Genomic DNA, 21841 nt, shown 5'->3' on the forward strand with positions numbered 1-21841 from the left:
TCATCCTCTACACCTGTACTAGCTCCAGTGATGTCAACAGAGCTGATCTGAAGAAAAGATTTATTAGTTTCCTATTACTGCAGCAAGTACCAAGTGCAGAGCATACAATCTCAGCACTGAGTCTAGAAATCAAATGGCATAATTCAGTCCTGCAGGAGACCCACGCACTTTTGTGAAAACAGAACTTGTTTCAGAACACTGCAATGAACAGTGGGCAACAGTTAACCAAAAGGTGATTTTTAATTCTAGCTAACTTTACTAAATGGATTTTTAATTTCTAATCTCTCTTAGTATTTAGGGAAAGTGAACAAATTTTTCTAACATCATATTACCTCATCTCTTCTACACTGCAACCAAAACCAATGCCCCCTCTCTATTTCTTCTGCTGGCATCATTTTTGCTTCCTTCTGCCTCTCCCCAAGGTTTGAAACACTATCCCCAAATGGGTCTACAAAGATATACCATTTTCCTTTTCAAATTCTTCCTTGAAAACTGCTGGTACCTTGATACCTACTGAAAAATAGCCAGTTGATAATGACTTATTAAGGTATGAGTGAGGACAAATGAAATGTGTTTCTTTAAAATGGAAATGTAAGTGATCTCAGGGAGTGGTCTGGAGGCATGAAGCTGTGCAATCCCTCAGCATTTAAAGCTACATTGTCTTATTACAGCTATTGTCATCTTTCATGCCACACTCCCTTCTGTAAGCTTGCTACACCTGCTTTTAGCATCTTGGCATAAACTGAAGTGTCACATCTATTCTGTACAGAGCCCTCATCATTCTGGGCTTGAACTTCATCTTTTCTCATGGATCCTCAGTTGTCTCTGGGAGGGAAAAGGGGCTGGAAGCTAGTACAATCCAGACAATTTCACTTAGTAAGACAATAACACAAAGGAAAAATATTCTGGCTGTTGAAGGACAGTAGTGAGGAATCCTCAAGAGCTCCATAAAGTCCTCATTTCTTCTTTTTTTCCACCATGTAATATTTCTCTACAGTCAAATATGGCATGATTTAAAAAAATCGTACTTACTCCTTTCAGTACATCATCTCGATAACTACTGAATTTCATGAACAAAGTTATTTTCCAGCTCGTGTTACAGTTGACAGCATTTACCTTTGGGGGGAAAAGAAAACAAAACAAAACACAATTACAGTCTTAAAGGGTGTTCTTATCTTTTTGAGACATTCTATTCTTCTAGAAGACCACACCACATCTAGGGTGGCAGGGGACATGGCTTAGCTACATATTTGTACAGTTCCTAACATGGGCCCTGAAGCTCTCAAGTGTTAATAATGATGTTGATGTTGGAGAAGATTCAGTGGGCAAAATGCTACTCTGTCTGTTGACAGCCTACCAAAGACGACCTAAAGAGCTGTTGGAAGAGGACTTACTCTTACATCAGTGAGAGTTTCAGATACCCAAGCAAAGCTCACAAAGCTTCCAGTGCCGGGCAGAACTGCGCCAAGAATAAGTATAATTCATCTTGGTTTTTTGAGGCCAAGCTGGAACCAATGTTTAATACTGGCATCTAGCCCACGGTGGGCTCATGGAGGGTTCTGGTTATCAGTAAAGAACAACATATAATACCTCTCAGATCAGCAGTTACCCCTCCTCCCTCCACTGAACTCACCTCTTTGCAGCCAGGGTTATCTAGAAGCTCAATGTTGCTGGCATGTAGAGGCTGCCCTGCATTGACTGGCATGAGAACAACTTTATCTCCCACAACAACCTGGAAGTCAGAAATAAAATGGAATTTAGACCAATGTAATTATCCAATAAAATGAAGTAATGTTACATTTTTAGAAAATGACTCAAATGCATGCTCTAGGAATGGCACTCAGTGAATTTATTTGCAGACAATTCACAAACCAGCTGTTTGTCCATGCCTCTGCAAATGCTTGGGTTCAAGATTTCACACTAATGAATCCTCGCATTCTCAGTAAGCATGTCACCCGGTTCAGCAGAAACTCCAGATCATGAAATAGACAGGAACCTATGAATTCCAAGAGCAGTTCAGTTAATCTAAAAGTTACATTAACTACTCTTTATCCGATCTATAGAATCATAGAATGCTTTGGGTTGCAAGGGACCTTTAGAGGTCATCTAGCCCAACCCCCCTGCAGTGAGCAGGGACAGCTTTAACCAGATCAGGTTGCTCAGAGCCCCGTCCAACCTGGCCTTGAAGGTTGCCAGGGATGGGGCCTCTACCACCTCTCTGGGCAGCCAAAAGGCAGAGAAAGCTTAGAAAGTAATCTGTAGTCAGGCAGCGAGACTCTTTTCCCTCCCTTGCTGTCAGCCAACCTTCTCCCATCAATGTGTCTTTCATTTCACAAAAGCCTTAAAAATTTGCCTGTGACAAGAGTTCTTTAGCCCACTGACTCCCCAACTCTGTGGACCATCTTCTGGCAAATGTCATGACAGGCTCAGGAGTTCTGCGATTTAGAATGTATGACTGCAATCTAGAAAGGAACATAAATCACTGGAAATTCAGAGAGAGGCAAACACACTCCATCCCCTCTGCTGTTACTCCCTAAACGGTGTCTGGAGCTCAGCACAGGCAGCAGGTACATCAGCTGAGAGACCTTCTCTCTACAAGACGAATTCCTAGCTGATTCCCTGCAAGCAAATTCCCATGCCCTTGCAATTCTTTACTTATATAGACAAGGAAAAACAATATATGAAAATGTCTTTGACCTAAGAAGTGCTTGAGACATGCATATGAAGAATTCAATTCATACCTGGGAGGGGGAAAAAAATAAATAGTTTTAAAAAAAAAATCAATCCACATAGATTGGTTGACACTGGGTCCTCATTTGGTTATGTTGTTCACAGCAATTTTAAGCACACACACACGAAGACAAGTGGCTACATGTGATTTTTACTATATGAAATGCTGCGTAAGCCATGCTTCCTTTTGGAACACAAATAAACAAAAAATGCTTTCTGCGTTGATCAGCACATTTCCTATGAAAAAGCAGAGCCCAATTCAGCCTCACATAACTTCAGCGCAGGTGAATTTGGCCCACATATTAGAGGTGAAAAAGAAGGTTGCCTGTTCTTTACCAACACAGCTAAAATAAACAGTAGCAAAAGACAGTGTCATCATGCTCAGACTACACGTAGAAATCCTATTTTATCCAAGTAATGAGAAGAAGTTCACTAATGGAACCAAAATAACGACAAGATGCTTTTAAGATACATTACTTATGCAATACATTCCTGCATGCCATGCTTCACACAGACATTACTTACAGCCCATTTTAAGAAGTTATGACCAGACAATTCATTAATCAAAAAACCATCAGGCTTGCATCCTGCAAAGCGGAATCAGGACTTCAAAATTATTGCAAGTACACCAGGACTATAACAACCTAATTAGTAAGAGAGCACATCATTGAGCATCTTATTTAAAAAGAAAAAACAAAGAAGGGGCAGGGGGAAGGTATCTTTGAATGCAAGCCTGTGACTACCATGGAAGTAACCAGAGGAAAGGAGATGTACACAGCTACTCTGCTGTAGGCACACATCTGAGGAAGAACTGTTACGTGGGGTCATGGTTTCCGTCTCAGTCTCCAACCCTGCCCCAAGTCCACATCAGTAACCTGCCCTCAGTGCTGGCCAGCTCTGCCAGCTGCCACAGAAGCAACAAGATATCCTATGTTCTTTTCCTTTCTTCTTCTTGCTTCAAACCTTCGTAGGTGGTCGGGAAGGAAGAAATAGAGGCAATTTCACAGCACTTGTTTCCTATACACCCTCCGCCAGTGGTGCAGAAAAAGAAAGCAAAGTGAAAAGGGAATCCCATTCTCTTATACACAGCTGCCTTGGGCAAGCTGCAAGTCTGCTCTGAGTTCCTCCCATCCCCTACCCACTTGATTTCTGGCTTCAAATAATGCCCCAACATGCCCAAAACACTGGAGGCAGAGAACTCACATGCCCACGTGCCCATATTTCTGCCTGTACAATTGTACTATGTGGAGATTATAGGAGACAGAGCAATGTATTCCCAAAGTTTTGCTCTGCAAAATTAAAACTGACACCAGCTCCTTCTCCTCTTCGCCAGCTACGCTTGGGCACAGCCAGCCACAGTATGCTGTAGACCAGCAGTGGGTAATAGTTTGACAGGTCTCTGGGATTCCTTCCTTACAAATAGACATGAATTCATCAAAGCTACATCAGACACACAGCTTTCCATGATTTCATTCCTGATTCCTTTGGCAAAAGTTTTACCCTTTCTGGTCTAGATAACAAACTTCCAAAGAATGATTAAGTTCATAGGGAAGCCAATGACAATTCAGCTTCTGAATTCAAGATAAACCTACAACGCCCTTCAGTCTTGGATGCAGTGGTGGTCTTCCTGCACAAGGTAATTTCTAAATTCATGCAACCCTACTTGCCCATGTCTTGGTGGAGAGTGTACATTGAGAGCGGGAACAGCCACATTCAAAGCTGACTGCATTCCATCTTCTCAGTGGGGGACCAGTGCTGGCACCACTTAGAGCGATTCTGTTGTTCATATAAACTCTGTAAGCCCACCTGACAGCTAAATCTACACCGCAACCAAGAAGTAGGAGCAAATGCTCCAGTAGAGGTGTAGTATATCACAAAGACTGGCAGTTACAAAAGGTTCTATTAGCTGTGAAGATGCAGTAGCAGTGATTTCAGTTTGGACTAACTATCCAAGCAGGTTACCGGGTACACCAAAGGCTCTGCTACTCCACCTCCATTGCTTTTATGTTATAACCACATCTGCCAGTGGCACTGCTGACACAATTCAAAGATCAGGAGGATTAACAGAACTTTCCCACAGATGGCTGGGCATTCCCCAAGTCTGAGACCACCTCCCTCGGCATGCTGCAAGATCAAGCTTTCAAACCACTAAAATGGTAGACAACTGAAAATACAATCCACACAGAGCTAATCCTGCTATCAGTGCACATTTTGCTATGCAGCCGAACTGGAACCTGCTCCAGCCTTAATCAGTCACATCTTCCATTGAAGCAGAGCTGGTATATGCTTAGTGAAAGTCTGCATAAAATACTGCAGTTACGCCAATTACTGTAAATTTTCAGCCTTATTTTTTCACTACTTTCATTGACTTGCATAACTAATCAGTTGCTAATGAAGCCAAGCTAATCCTCCTTCAGAAAAATAATATTTAAAATATTTCCCAAGGCTAACAACTGCGATGACCTAACAGAAAAGTCACACACATAACTTCCTATATCACAGCTTCCCCCAGGCTAAACCACCTTCGTTTCTTTTAGGATATATAACATATTTGGATCTACCTTGCCTGGGTTATCTGACACAGTAGCAGTCATCCAAGCAGTAATTCAATATTCACTTCCACTGTTCTAAAGACTTCCTTAAATGTGTTTTCTTCGGGAGTTTCCTTGTTACAGCACAGAAACGGAAAATAAAAAAACCCCAAAGTTTCCAAAGAGAGTAAGGGCCTGATATACCAAGCTAACTCCATGCACTGAGAGGTCAGAAGAAGACAAGTAGACAAAACAATGTAAGTCCTCTAATAGCTAACCTAGTGAGTGGGTAAAGTGGCCCCAGCTTATGTGGTATTAGGTGCTTTGTAGATGAGTCCCCCAAAAACTAGCCTTTTAATGGGCACATCTCTGGGAGTAACTGAGAGGGAAGGAGTGGGTACAAGGCTGGCCCCTCTCTCTGTCTGCGAGATGCAAATGCAGGATTTCCCCCATTGCTTGCTACCCCTGTCCCCCTTCCAGCAGCTGCCTAGTTTCTGTAACTGTTGAAGGGGTGGAAATGTGCCACAGCAGTTACAAGAAAGCTACCAAAGGACTAATGATTAGCACTGGAAGTTTGCAAAGAAAATTATCAGATCTGTTTGGGCCTGGTAGAAAGGAGGAAAAACTTGGGTCTCAAAACTTCCCTCTGTAAAATATAGCGGCGAGCTCCCAGCTCTGAAAGACAACACCTGGTGACAGAAAATGAGCAGCAGGCAGGTTCCAAAGGTGGCTGTTAAGTTAGGAGTAAACTTGACAGTTTCCCATGCAGCCCTTGCAGCTCAGAGCCTGACAAATACAGCCCTACAGGGAACAAACTAGGAGAGAGGTCTGTGGAGCGGGATGTTACAGCAATCCCTGCAATGATCTGCAAACCAGATCAGCAAAAAAAAAAAAAAAAAAAAAAAAACCCAAAAAAAACCCCACCACCAGATTCAGACCAGCAAACCCGCTTCCAAATTCTTATGTGCCCACAACAGTGTAAAATTGAATCAAACACTCTGCAGTACTGAGGATGACTTATAAGGCTTAAGAACATTCTGCTGCTCTCAGCTGTAAGGGCTTACGATGGCTTTGCAGATCACAATCTGGGAACCCCAGGTCCTCACCCTGGAGAGCATGACATGCACTTATTTCCCAGGCATGAGGGCATGAGAAATTAAGAAGATGCCTAGCTGACATTATTCTGAGAAATAAGCCAAAACCTTAAAGCAGTAAGTCACCTTTTTTTCTTTCAAAAAAGGTAAAGAAATACCAGGTTAAAGTTTGAACCACAACACTTCTTTCTCCCAGCTGAAAAAGCCATGCAGAGGTGCCCCAGAGGGCTACTCATGTTTGCTGCATTTCTCTGCAACAGGCTTGGGGAAAAGGGGAGCTTTTCACATACCCTTCTGATCACTGCGTGGAGCAGGGAAAGACTATAACTTTAGGGATTTCGGACCAGGAGCTGGGAATGCAGTCCTTCCCCTCCCCACAAGAGATTGCCAAAAGGAGCTGCAGGCAACCACACTCATCCTGGATAGCATCCCAAGAGCTGGGTAACCACAAAGTTAATGAGAGAAAATACACAAAAAAAAAAGGCATTCCTGTCTGCGATCCTGAGAGGGCTCTTTCACTGATTACTTCATAGGGGAGAGTGGCCAAATATTCCCAGCCAGGTCTACAATATAAAACCACACAAGTTCATCATGTGGCCTTCCCAGAGACAGATCTGAATTTTCCACAGCGGGCACTTAACCAAGCCACAGCCGACCGAATGAAGAACCGTGTTTTGATCTCATGGCGCAACTCTCAGATCTGAAGCAAAGAGCTCTCCTATATATTCTTCCTCTTACCAATATGCAAGACTCCTACTGAAACCTACCCAGAAAAGACCCACCAAACTATCCAACCCAATTCCAATCGTAGACGCCACTCTCATGTTGAGGGGGGATACAGATTTAAAGAAACCTGGTGTATTTCTGAGACACCTTCTCTGCTGACCTCTTGAAAAAAAATGGTGCCCAGAATACTTAAAAAAAACTTTTAAAAAAAAATTTTACTCTAGTGTAAACTATGACTTGTTATCAGCTTTGTAAATCTGCACACAACCGGTGGACTCAACAAAGATGCCCCAATACAGGTGAGCAGAGACTCAGAAGAGTGTGGCAACATTTCACGTTCCAGACCATATAATTTGGTAACGCTTTCCAGTTATACGTAAAAGCTAATAGTCTTCAGCACGGTTTAAAATATTTTTTTCTGAACTTAATCCATTATGATTTATGCCGGTAGTAAAGAAATCATGCATCTTCTGGAAACTTTCTGCCTTCTCCCTCTTACACATTCAGTATTTCCACTTACATTGTCACCTTCACTCCTCAGTTTCCAGAATGGCTGGATATAAAACCAGGATCCCTCGTTCCCTGCAGCATCCAGAGACACCCGCATAGCATTCTTCTCTAGCAGAGCCGGCAATCTCTTATTGACTGTGAGGTACTTGTTACTTTTTATGTGCAGTAACTGTGAACAAATAATAATTAAAATAATTAGTACAGCTGTTGCTTTTCTCACTTCAGTCAGAAGAAGGGGCACAGGCTTTCACACTGTAGTGTTTTTTCATAACATACATGAAGACAAAATAAAACTAGAAGAGAGTTATCAAAGTATACTGCAGTTTAGGAAAACAGATGCTGTATCTCAGATTGAGAGAAATGTGTCAGCGATCAATTTTGCAGTATATACTACACAGGTAGGGCAAGGGTCCATTAATAGTATTACCGTCAGGAATTTCATCCATTACAGGAAAGTTGTACTGCACTTAAGAACATAACTTCTGTCTCATTTATATGTCATGAAGTACAAATTACTTCAGTGATTTAAAAGGAGCTGCACAGGACCTCTATAATACGATTTTGAAATAAATCTTGAAAATAAAAGATACATATTTACATTCAGATTCTAAACCGCAGCAGCAAAAACTACACCTAAAATTTATATTATGACATATTATTTAAACATGAATCTGCAGCACTGCTGGTAGGCTTTAAAACAGACAGAAAAACACAATATTGTAAACTTCACCAAGTTCTGTTTACCTGACCCTTGACAATCCAGATTACAGTGGTTAGTTTCATTTTCATTGTAACCTTGAAATGAAACAACTGTTTCCCTTTCCAGCTCTGAGAGAAGGCAGATGAATTTCAATAGGTTTACCTGTATGACATTGCTATATTTTACAATTTCGCCCAACAGCTTTCTGTTCTCGCTTTCGTTCTGCTTTTGTTCCAGTTCTGCTGCATGCTGCAAGAGAATGATTATTTCTTTAAACTCTACAAAATCAGTACCTGTATTCAGCTGCTGAAACAGACAGTGTAAAAAGGAAATGGCATCACATTTAAAACACATCCTCCAACCTGCAGGCATTACTGCACTGAAAATATTAGCACCTAAATCCTGCTGCAGCATAATTTTCTGAACTATAATCACTCAGACCCTGTATAATGATTCTGGTTTTTTATTACCCAGAGTAGAAACTCAGTCACAATTTATGGATCACACCTGAGATGCATGCTATTTTAAAAATTTTCTAGCACAAAAAGTAATTCCAGGTGCTTTATTTCATCCTGAAAGAGGAAAAAGAAGGGCCTATGATTAGCTCCTCCTTGTCAACCATTCCTTTTACTTGTTGGGTTTTTATCTGCCTACAAATACATTGAGTTCATGTATAACAAAACAAAACTAGTAGGTCACACATTACAAAATCAAGGCTAAACACAACAGTCTGGGTCAAACACAGCCACAGAACAAACTCTCAGCTCCTAGCTTAAATTGCTGTGTAGCTAGCTCTAGCCACACACCATGTCCCTTCCTTGCTGTTTTTAACTGGAAGCACTGGCAGCCTCTCCACTGCAGATGAAACTATCAACCAGCTTTGATATGACCTTGTTTTCACTTAGTCTTATGCATTCAATTAGAATGTCAGGCCAGCTCTTTTTCAGAGAGTTGCTCCATCCACACTGTATTTGATGCAAAATAGAATCTGCCCAATGGTTCAGAGAAGAACCAGCTAGGCTGAAAGCAAAGACAACTGCAATTCTGAGGAATTTCCAGACTAAAGCACTGAAAACATCTCTCTGTCCACCCCTCTGCCTAACTCCTCGAAAGAACTTCTAAAATAATAGCATGATTTAAACCAGGGCCCACTGCTCATTTTAACAACTCTATTTTTACTTTCTAAAACTTCTAAAAGCAATATTTTGCTTATAGCAAAGGCACAACCCCCAGCCCAAAGTAAGATAAAAACAGGGCAGGGCCAACAAATGCCAGTCAGGAGGTAGGAACACTAAGGAGAATATAAAGTTCCATAATACTACCCATCATGGTGGTTCCCAAGGCACTTGTTATTATTCTTTCTCATTCTATTGTAATTCTACAGCCTGCAGACTGAGATAAGATTACAAATACAGATGTCTCTTACTTGAAGTTTCTTCAGCAGTGCTGCTTCTGTATGGTTTCCTTGTTTGGCTTGCTTGGCTTTCCAGTACTGCTTCTGGGCTGAATATCGGTTCATAGGACACACCTTGAAAAGGCAGTCTGTGGAAGATTGAAAAAAATACTCATAAGTAACGTTGAAAGACACTTCCTTCATTTGTAAGTATGCTTTGGCTGGTTTTCTTTTTCCAGAAATGCCTAGATACCGGTGTTTAAACATAGTCACCAAACACCTTGATGGCAACGATACCATAAACAGGGTGGCAGAACATTTCGAGTTGAACCTAAAGCCTTCAATGCCCCACATGTGCCCACTCCGTGCAACTTCTCTGCAACCTCTGTCAGAGTCCCAGGCTGTAAGCCTGCCATTTGCAAAACTGCCTGCTGCTTTAGTAGCGCTCTTTGCTGCAGCACAATGTTGCAGATGCATTGTTGGAAGGCATGTGAAACCTTGAAAAAACAGTCCTGCTTTCTGCACACCATACATCTGGCTGCCCTGCTCCTTCTGGCACTGCTGAAACAAAGGATCGTACGGGCATTCAGCTGCAAGCCACCAAGGAGGTAAACACGGTGTTCGGGTCTACATGCGCCCTCGCTAAGATTAAAACAAAAAAACTAACAGTAAAAACAACAAAGTGAACTAACAGTAAAAACAAAGTGAGACAAACTGAACATCACTGCTGTCCAACAGCCTCGGCAAAAAACAGGTAAGTAGGAAGGAAAGGCCACCTGAGAAGAATCGCCCAAGCGGGGTGGTTGCACAAATGATGACGGAGGAGGAGGTACACCCCGAGGAGACTGCAGCCAATGGGGGAGCTGCAGATTAAGAAACGAGGTGCAGCAAAGGAAAGCAAGTCACAACGCACGGACCCCCATCACCTCCCCTCAGGGACCATGTGCAGCGAGGGGGCTGGGGACTGGGAAGGGGGAGAGATGTGTCTGGAGGGAAGCTAAGGGGTGCTTCCCTAAGTGCTTGTTCAATCATTCATCTTTGTTTCCCAATACCGGAATCAATAATTGAAAGTTAATTGTCAATAAACTCAATTTTGTGAAATTCCCTGACTCAAGACTTTTTGGGCCAGTGACACTCGTATAGACTGGAAATAGAGGCTCACGATTCATCCAAATCCAACTACTTGCAGAGTGATAAATGATACTTAGTCTTGCATGGTCCCAATCAACTGCTCTAAAAGCTAGCCTTGAAAGGCATTTTACTTAGCGAATGTTGGTAATTGTCCTTTCACACCCCTCACATATCAATTGGCAAGAGGAAGGGACAGGAAAGTATTAATTAGCAATCAGGGTTTTGCTGTGAGACTAGTAAGAACATACCGGACCGCAAGCGTATTGTAGTGTGAAACTCTTCCCCAAATTGGTTGCAATTTATAAATGTCAAAGGAAGGTCTGTCCCAAACTATTAGCCCTCCATATTTAACTGTCACAGATGGCCAAGCACTATCTGAGGATTAATCCACCCCCAGAGGAAAACGACCTCTGAAGAATTTCCTCCCTGGTCCATGTCAGGGTCTCAGGAAGGTAGAGACAGGAGGGAAGCAACTATTCCTACCCAACTCCCAGCCACCCAACCGTGGCACAAGCTAGAGCGAGGTAATAGCAGCAACGTATCCTAATTAGGAGAGGTTTTGTCCCAGGGCTGGATTAAGAAGAACAAAGTTCCTCTTCTGATCCCACAAGCACATCTTGCAGGCGCTGACCCCCCAGTTTGGCCAGAATCAGCAATGTCACTTCTCTGCTTGGTCATGAGGCAACCTTCCCACAAAGAAGAGACTCAGCAACACCACTGGAAAGCCACATTGCACAGAGTATGGCACAGACAGTGCTCCTCAAAAAAATACAGAAAAGAAAGAGACAAAGAGGAGAACAAGGACTCTAGCTCCAACTTACACACTGGATCAATGTGTAGGCAACCCTGTTGAATTTACCAACTTTGCATGTCATTTTTAAATACAGTATAATCTCATCATTCACCCAGTACTGACATGAAAACATCAGCAGGGGAAGCTATAGGGAACTATCCTGAAGTCACGGTCTGGGTGTTTAACCACTGAGTCAGGTCAGCAGCAGACAGTTTCTATTTTACAGCGCTGTCCTACTCACTAATTCCAAGACCAAGTTTAACATCTGCAGTTGCTAACTACCAAGGACTTGTTCCAGCTCCCCAATCCACAACAGCACATGTGGGAAGTCTTGTCTATCATACCTGTGATGAGAAGTTTCCTAACTGTTCCACCCTTATAAGTGGAAATTCAAGTGTCAAACTCACAACCTCTCTGTAGAAGATGCTAGGTACCAAGACAGATCCTATTCTCATTTTCAACACTGTCAATCCAATGGAACTACTCTTTCACACAGGGAGGAAGAGGAGGAGATTTAGCTCCTCTGAGATATATCTTCCATATATCCTCCAACATACCCATCTCTTCACAGTTTGTGAGGAGTTACTGAAACCATGTTACAGCAGGAACACCTCTTGTAACACAACAGGTGAGGGAAGGGAAATCTAGTGTGAAGACTGGCCTTGCCTTTCCTAAGTAAAAATGAACTCTCATTACTTAAAATAAAACAGGCAGCACTCTCCACTATGATCAGGCCCAGCAAAGCACAGCTATCTGATGTTAGCGCTGCCAAAGCCACTAGAGTAAGACCGTACCACGCGTTCCTCCCACTGCCTGCGCCTGCAGAGCTAGCAGCTTGCAACAAGCTCTCAAGCCACAAACTAAGCTGCAATACTTTTAGTTCTGCAAATATGCCGTTTGGCTTCTCATATATTGGCCATCATTATATCAAGCTTTTCATTGCATTGCCTCTTCCCTTCATAGCGATTCACCTTCCTCTACTATTCATAGCAGCAACGCTTGTTCATACAAAAGCACCACCAGCAGTAGAACTTTGGCACTGACCCAAAGTCCTCCCTAATCACAGCCCTGAGCTGCTGCTCCTAGGAGAAAATGTTACAAAAGTTTACCAAAGCAAACCCAGCCACCTTGCAAAGGTGCTTACTTTCATTTCAAAGAGCAACATTTACAATGAGAACTGTATCATACAACCTGGAGTAGATAACTCCCAGGTAACTTTTACAATATCCTGGACACCGAGAAAGAAAAAAAAAAAAAAAAAAAAAAACAATTACAAAATGCCACGTACTGTTAAATCATACTGTATGTTGTAGGACATTTTGAGTGTCAGGATTTCAGCTTATAAGACAAAAAGTCCACTATTATTTTCTATAATTAACATGCCTTCTCAGAAGACTTCATGAAACACTTATTTCTTTGAAGTAACAATACCTTCTTTTTATAGGACCAGTCTTCATTTCTCAGTTACTCCCCACACATCCTGCTACTTGAGTAAACACACCGCTTCCCATCCTCACGCAGAGTCTCGAAGCACAGTGCTACCACACTGCAGGGAAATGCACGATGTACACGGATGTGCAGTCACTACTGTGTGGGTCTGCCTCCCAAAGGTGGGTGAATTTTTCCTAATGATAGTTCTCAAAGAAAAGGAAATGTAGAGCAGGCGCTAGATAACCTCAGCCACCACACAGCTCCATCTGTAGCCATGCTGCACAACACAGCTCTCCTGACTTCCAGTCTACTGCTTTAGAAGTTGAACTACCAAGAACGCTTTTAAAATCAGTATTATTTCAATTGTATTTTCCTCAACTTATAGACTAAAAAAAATTCATATTCTCTGTTTCCAGACAAGCTTTTCCCTATTTTTTAAAGATACCTGATACATTAAAAGTAGGTCATCTCATTATTTTTTCCCATTTTTTTCTACTTACTTCTATTAGAGTAACAGTAGGACACTATATAAATTCAAGCTTTGTGGTCCTAAACACCACGGGCGGGGGGAAGCAGTGCCTGCCCCAGAGAAGCTATAGTTTAAATAAACAGGAAAAAAGAGAAACTGAGGCATAAGATTATAAAGCAACTTTCCAGCATACACAGTAGATCAAAAGCTCACCCTCCCAGAGGTCAGTCTAGCAACCAACTCATGAGACAGACCGTCTCTTCTAAACTTCTCCAGACATTCTCGGATAGTCCTAGTTCTTAACTCACTTTACAGAGTTTTACATAAATGCTTCTCTTCCTGAGGATACTAATTAAGTAGGCACTATCAAAGGTAAACAAATAGCTTTAAAGTAAACAGCTTAAAAGCATCAACCAGTTTCACTTGCTAAACTTTCATGCGTTCAACTTCTGCAGTTTCATCAATTTTCTCATACCCACAAAATCTTCCAGGCAAAATTTCAATTAGTTGTGCACGAAGTGAAGATGGAGAAAATGAGAAACATTGCCCACCCCAGCCCACACACACATTTCTAAAACAATAAAAAACACTTCAAGTTTTCTTTACAGAATGGAAAAAAAGGGGAAGCTCTCCTTGGTCACACTCCAGGCTTAACCTCCTACACTACACCTTGGCTTATTAGAAAGTAAGAAAATATGACAAATTATCAGTGCTGAGACACATATCAAGTACTTGTTTTATGGGGAAAAAATGACATTTATTAATCAGAACAATCAAAAGATGGAAAGCAGCAACTCCCAGAGTGCGGGAGACGATCCCCAGAGGATGCACTCAGCACTGAACTGACCATCTGCCTGAGCCTGCGAATGTGCACAACATGCCAGTCTTCAAAAGGCAATAGTGGGTGGAACAACCACACACAGCACATCCTCTGAGCAGAAAGCAACTACACTCAGGAAGTCTGAAAAGGAAAATAACTCATATTATGCCTTTCAAATGTTTCTTGATATTGGATAAAGATGGCTTACAACAATATTTGTCAGATGCTTTCTCTCCCTGCCTCCCCCCCCCCCCCCCCTTTTTTTTTTTTAAAGTGTTAGAAATTCAACTCTTGCCCATCTGGAACATTGCTGTGATTTGCAGAACTGGAGAAATTATCACATGGCTTTACTTAAACCAGCAGGCTGACAAATGGGTAAGTGGGAGTGACAGGGCTATTAAATCACAGTGTGTACAAATCTACATGTTTTGAAAAAAATACAGAAAGGTAAAAAAGAGCTGAAGTGAGAATAGAAAGGGAGGAATGTGAGGGAGCGAGGAGTGGGGCAATGAAGAGTCCTAAGGAGGACAACAGAAAAAGCAATCAGGAGTGAGAAGAAAATGAAAGCAATTACAGAACTGAGAGAAACAAGAAGAAAACACAAGGACAAACCAAAACGATGTAGAAGGCGGCAAGTAAAAAGGAAAATGGCAGACAGCAGAGGAAAGGGTAGGAGGAGGAAAAGAGAGAGCGCAGAGGAACATAATGGAAGGGAGAGAAGAGGAAAGAACAATGTCAGAAAAAGCTTAGAACCGACTAAAAATTGAGAGAAAGGCAAGAGGAGGATATCTAGGAACTCAAACATCACTTTCATTGCAGACGCCTCAAGAAAAAAGGATATAAAATGTAGGGAAATTTAAATCAGTTTAAGAACTTAGGTCATTTTACATTTAAAATAGAAGAGAGACTTGTGCTCCCTTTTCAGAGTTGCTAAGTTTGACCAACAAGCAGGTCTTATCTGTGCTATTTCACACTTTAGAAGCTGAAAGCTTTTCCCACTGGCGATAACAGCATCAAGCTGAAGTGTGTTTAAGGTCACAGTCCAAGGAAACTTGCAGTTCTGTTGCTCACGATGTGACTTTTCTTCAGAGGCACAGGGCTTCAGGCACACGCTGTTCTTCCTACTCACTGTGAACCTGGCCCTGCAGCAGGGTAAGCATTTCCATCACAACACTAAGTGCTTTAGCTCTCACTAGCTTCAGTTAGAATTAGGACAAGAAGCACCTGGCTTGATCAGTCCCTTAAATTCAACTGCAAAATAGTAAACACTTTTTTTTTTTTCTTTTTTCAACAGACTTCAGGAAACACGTGTGGGACCAAATTCTGCCCTCCTTCGCACCAATGCAAATCTGGATATGCACATGGATGAACACAGAGCCACTCCAAGTTCATTCCAGTGTGACTGAAGGGGAAATCTGGACCATAGCTTCTTCATATGGACACAAAATGAAAAGCAACCACAGCTTTCCTTAGCTTAACAATACGCCATTTTGTAGGATGTTCAGAAGCAACTAGAATAGCTACCACCCACTCAAAAAAAAAAAAAAGAAAGTAAACACATAACAAAAACGAAACTGCTATTTTGAGACACCTCTTTATGTAGGCTTTCAGTTCAGGCCAACAGCTCAGTACCTAAATTTGATCTCTGAGTGAACTCTGTAGGAAGGATACAAGTAGTTAGAAAACACACAATCTTTTTTTTTTTTTCTTTTCTGTTGGGGAAAGAGTTGATAAAACATTACCAAAAAAGAGCAAACATAGTCCTCTGATGTTCATTTTCAGAGTCAGTCCTTGGAATCTAAACAACTGTTAGAAACATGCTTTTCTCATACTTCTTTGACTCTTAGGTCATGCTCTAACCTCAAATCAACGCCAGTTCAACTATCAGTGATAAAAACATTGTAAACCAGACAGCAGTTCCTATTACTAAAGAGGCCCTACCGTTCGTGCTGTTAGATGCTATTTTTAGTTGCTTACGTCTAATCATTCAATTAATCATTCATGCCTAAGTCGTCTTTTTATGTCAAGAACCTACTTAAAGCAGTTTTTGTTTGCCATTTTAATTGAATGCTATTTCCCAGAAGATTCTTGGGGGGAAAAAAATATGGGTTTTGCTTACATTTCTTGGTTATAAGAACAACATTTAGCAACTTTTTTGCCTCATCGCTCTTGAGCAGAGCTGAGAAATTTAACAAAGCATGGCAGAGATGTGCTTTTGGTTGCTCTCGTAATACAGACACCTCTGTGGTACCAGGCACTAAATCCCAATTAGACAGCAAGTTTCTCCTGTGTTCTCAGCAAAACCCCTGCTATTCCCACACTTAGAATTTGACTTGTAAGATGAAGAAGAAAACCACCAACCAATGGCTTTATCTTTGCTGCAGCCAATTCTCCTGAATGCCACTTGATTACACTTGATACCTGAAGCAGCATGAAAATGCCACTAGATGCAGCCCCTAACAATGTATCCATGATGTAATAGCATGGTGGGTTGCATCAATTAAGTTGACAAAACTCACTTGTTCACTAATTTAGCTTCTCCTACAGATGTTGCAGTTCATCCAAATTTGCATGCTACCACAACGCTAGCAATAGCTAAGCAAGCCACTTCAAAATTAAGTCAGATATGGGTGCACCCTAAACCAGAAAGAGGTAAGCAGTGACAGGAAGAGAGGCTGCTGGAGCCAAAAGGAGCTAAGAGGCAGCAGTGAGGAGGAGGACGAAAGTCACTAGTAACGCGTTTTGGGGCAGGGAGGGAAAGGGAGAAGAGGGGATCCCCAAGAAGTGGAGGATCTGAGTTAGAGGAAAGGAAAGGTTAGATGCTGTGGGGAAGAAGGAGCAGAGGCAACTAGAGACAAAGGGATGTGTTATGCAAGCAACTGACAGAGGCTGCAATAGCAAACAGACCCAAAACTGTCTACAAATAGTAGAAAACATTCCCCTGCAGAAGCTGGGATGCAACTCAGGAGTTGTACCCAGAAGCTGGGTGCAACTCAGTACATGCTGCTTGCATTCCCCCAGCAGCAGAAAACAGCTGTACGTCTTGTCTGTGCCTCATCCCCTTCTGACAATCTGATCTACGTACACATGTACTACTGCCACCACTGATGGCATGCCATTAGCGCAGAGAGTTCAATAACCTTGCACCCTGGATCAAAGTGCCCAGACCTTCTTGATGCTGTTGAAATAACTATTTTTTTTTTTTGGGGGGGGGGGGGGGGGGGGGGGGCGGCGGGCGGGGATACGACACGGGGGGGACGGGACCTCAACACAGAACACTTATCCACTTTTTCCTTCTTTGCCTTTTCAAGTTAGGAAAGAACATCACAGAACTACGACAAAAGAACTCTACTGTACTGAAGTTATAAAATCAAGCCCTCAAACATCAGACAGTGAAAAAATTAAGGTTGCCTTTTTAATCTCTGTTCAGCTCCTTGATTGTAGGCATTTGGATGTATTCTGCAATTATACTAACACATGCAAATCTTTTCTAGTGAGCCATGTCTCATCTAGAAACCTGGATATGTTCTACTTTGGGAACACATCAGGGTGGTAAAGTGACAGAAATGCTGTCCAAAGAATCCCCACCTGACATTTTGTGCAACTTGGAAGCTGTGAATTAAACATGTATTTGCAGGCAGCGAGAGGATAAAATCACAGTTAGGTAGCCTGAAAGCCACACTGGAGAACTAGATGCTATCCCCACCTCTGCTATAAAGTTATTCCTGAACACAACCCAAGTGACTGAAAATTATCACTATATTAGTTTCTAAGTATACATCCTCACTTTCTCAATTTCCAAGATCTGCCAATGTGCTGAATGCTCACAGCTGGAACTGGAATCAACTGCTGATGTTTCCTCAATATATAATGCGAAAAAAATCTTGAATACTCTGGGAAAGCAGAACTTCAGTCTCTCAATGTTTTAAATGCAACTTTTTTGCAATAATAGCATATACATAGTACAGTATAATAAACACTGGAAATAAAAGAGTAAGGTTAAGAATGTCAGTGCAACCCCTCGAGATAAGATACAAGCAGCCATGAAATGCGTTTCCCCTGCTCTAAACCAGGCAAGCCATAACACTCTTTATCTTGTAAGAGGTGTGAATCCAAGCCCATGTAAGCCAAAAGAGGTCTGGATCAGGCTAGTAAGGCTCTATTTTGGCACAGCTAGAGCCAATGGCTTAAATCAAGTACAGACAAGACTGAGAGGTTTTATTTCCTTCCCTGCATATAAACACACAGAACTTTTGATACCACAGGAGGATTTTTTAGCATTCAAGAAGTAGAAACTGCATGTTGTCAGTGCACTGTTATTTTTTCCAATAAGCAAAACAGCAGAATTATCCAAATCTACAAGGTCATGTCTAAGAAAGTTGAGAAAAATCAGGTACAGTTTTAAGCAACAGCAAAACAAAAAGCTGACAAAATGTTTGGGGGTAGTCCTTAAATGTTGTCTTATCTTTTAAAAAAAAATAAACAAACCAGCAGCTCAGGTAGTTTTGAACCTCACAAGCTTGTTTCCCATCTACAGTAAGAGCAGGGCTGGAGCAAGGAGTTGGTCACACAGCGGGGGATCAGCATGCGGACAGAGCAACCAACTCCTGGACTACAAGAAAATTAGTCCCTTTCCCTATGTTTTCCACCTACCCCTCATGCCTTTGCTGATTTGGTATTTAGTTCTCAAAATCTGTCATTCACATTCCAGTTTGAAACTTCAGCAACGTGTTCACAAACCATGAAGGCATCTGGGAAGTTACATGTCTGGTAAGGCAAAGTGCCCAAGGAGTTAGAACATGCATCAAGTGGTCATAAAAAAAAAAAATATTCCCGTTACTGACCTCTGAACTTCTTTGGAGGATTAGCAAGGTCACCTGCCTCTGGCTGAACCACACACCGATCATCCACTAACCTAGAAAAACAAAAGTTATTACACTTAACTAAAACATGCATTTGACATCAGTGTTTATAAATGCAGAGACATACCTGTTACATCATAGATACAGAAGCTTACACATTTCTCCAATTTAATTCAAAAAATACCTTAGAAACTCTATTTTTCAGTTACTGAGCATAACCAAGAAAAGAAAACTCTACATTGTCCTTCAAGAAAGAGGATTTTGTCTATGGCACTAAATTATGGCCTATGTTTCAGATCGCACTTCATTTAAATCCGGTTAAAGTCCCCTTTGTTACACCGTGTACATTGACGTTACATGTAAAATTCTTGTTTTCTTTTGTCAGAGGCCATTAACCCTGAATCAAAACCAGTTTGTCTTTCTGCAGCTGTCAGATTTTCACAGCCATTACCAAAGGGCATAATCCAAAATTCATCAAAATCAACAGAGAGCCTCTGAGCCACTTACATGAGCCCTGGAAAAAGACCTCAAAGAACAATGTCGGGAAGGCACACTTGTATCTGATACGAGAAAGGACATTTAAAGCACCGCAGGTTAGCTTGGCCCTATACCTGCAAGCTGTCCCGTGCTTGCAGATTCCTGCATCCCCACTGAGGACTTTTAAGGGGATGCACAGTAAGCAGCCTTCACGTGGGTACAAGAGTATATGTGGATCTGCTTACATGATCAGGACATGCAGGGGGGGTTTCTCCAGTGACTTGCTGTTGCATAACACCGTTTTATCTATAATTTGAGTCTGGAATCCGATAAAGCACCTTGGGCTTTAGTCTTTAAACATTCTGCTATTCTTCTTCACCATTTCCAACCTTTTTCCTCTGAGGAGGCATGTGGAATTAAGCTTCAGCTCTGATCAAAACTCACAGGACCACAAGTGAATAAGCATTTATTTAATCCACAGCAGAAAATCTAAATAACAAATCAAATATATTTCTCACAATATTAGAAGTTAAATAAACAATAACATTCAAAAATATAAATTGTTAATCTTATCACAGAACTTCCTAAACATAAATTCAGCTTCCTTTCAGGAAGCATCCTGTAAATAATCTGCCTGTTTCAAACAATTATTCAGGAAAATCATGTTTAAGGACACACTACTGCCCTGCCACTTCACAATCACAACAACAATCTTAGCAGCATTTTCTGTGGGAAATTGCCAGAAAAAGCACAATTCGGGTTCAGCCAAATTACACAACAGATGTATTCAGTTTTCACTCAAGTCAGTGAAGGCTTTGCATCTAGCCATGAGCGCAGCAAGACGGATCCCCCCCGCATGCCCATGAATTTTCTACCTCTAGCAAGCTGACTGCTGACAAGCTGCCCACTGTGTTGCAGATCCCAGAAACAGAAGCAAAAACGGTAAAGAATTTTGGAAGTTGGCATCTCGGATCTTATAACATACTTGGACACACATGTGAGGTGTCAATAAGGAAGGAGAATTGAAGTAACAGTTCCAGAAGCAGGCAGGGGACCTGCCATGGCCTTATGGAGTTGTGTCTTTCACAGTCTAGGTTAGGCCAGGCTTAACAAGAACAAAGTGAGGTTTGGAAAGCAGGACTTAGGAAGAGACAGTCCTGCAAGATGCCCTCTGTCTATGATCTAATGGGCCAAAGCTTCCTAGAAACAGCACCTAAAACCTGGAGTCACAGAAGAAACAGGGCTGGAAAGGACTACCTTAACAGAAGCTTTGCCAAAGGATTTTAACACCATGAAGTACCCCTCCCTCAACAAAATCCCTCAAAGGCTTTCTGGATGAACCCATAAGGTTTGACTCCTAAGCACTGTCAGGATGGAGGACAGTATGTTGGAAGCCGAGCATAATTCACAAGGAACATCTTGTGTTCCTTGGTGACAACTTGTGCATCCTTGTGACAACTATAACCATGCAAAACTTTCATCATGGCACCACATCACCATAACAAAAGCCATAGAGAAAACAAGGTGGTGGTGCTGAGAAAAACAAACAAGATGCTGCACACTCTCTGAGCCAGTTAGCTGCAGTGTTCAAACATGTTAGACTTCCAAGGCTCAGAAAATAGACATTAAACAATGAATATCCATCACTTTGATTTAAGCATTCTCTAAAGGGACAGAGATAAGGACCATAAATGAGTTCTGCTGTCATTAGGAACCAAAGACATCCAACAAGACAAAGGAGAAAGGAACTGCTGCTACTCCCATCCTTTAGACACGAAATGACAGCACAGAAAGATTAACTGACATGTGGCAGGACAGCGGCATGACAGACCAGAAACATCATCTCCTGAGCACTTGCTCAGTGCCTCAGCTTCTGACACCTTTATTTCTTACAACACAGGACAAAAATCTGAATAAAGTATTGCTTTGTCCATATAGCAGTCTTCCAGCAATTTAATCCCCAACATTTCCATATAATGCCATTCATGCTGTATTCCAGCAGTATGTCCTTCGAAGAGTTCAGTAGCTACTTGTTTTGTGGTGGTGCTTGTTACGGGACCATAGTGAGAGCCGAGTTGCACACTGCACATGATGCAAGACTTCAGCCTGTTCTGTAGACTGGAACAGAAGAGGATCTTCAAACACTGACCACTTCCTCTGACACACAATTCAAC

At 41.8% G+C, this 21841-nt stretch overlaps 1 protein-coding gene across 3 annotated transcripts in view; it reads right to left on the reverse strand.

Moving 5' to 3' along the window:
* Positions 1-21841, reverse strand: part of ITPR2 (inositol 1,4,5-trisphosphate receptor type 2) — a 263348-nt gene that overhangs the window by 211163 nt on the left and 30344 nt on the right. For all 3 annotated transcript variants that reach the window (XM_075727981.1, XM_075727982.1, XM_075727980.1), the window contains exons 2-7: positions 19173-19243; positions 9718-9833; positions 8454-8540; positions 7602-7760; positions 1634-1732; positions 1033-1116 (exon numbers count right to left, since the gene is read on the reverse strand). In XM_075727981.1, the coding sequence (XP_075584096.1) occupies positions 1033-1116; positions 1634-1732; positions 7602-7760; positions 8454-8540; positions 9718-9833; positions 19173-19243 (616 nt within the window). The remainder of the gene's footprint in view (positions 1-1032; positions 1117-1633; positions 1733-7601; positions 7761-8453; positions 8541-9717; positions 9834-19172; positions 19244-21841) is intronic.

This window comes from Pelecanus crispus, chromosome 1 (assembly GCF_030463565.1).
Source record: "Pelecanus crispus isolate bPelCri1 chromosome 1, bPelCri1.pri, whole genome shotgun sequence".
NCBI classification, from domain to species: domain Eukaryota; kingdom Metazoa; phylum Chordata; class Aves; order Pelecaniformes; family Pelecanidae; genus Pelecanus; species Pelecanus crispus.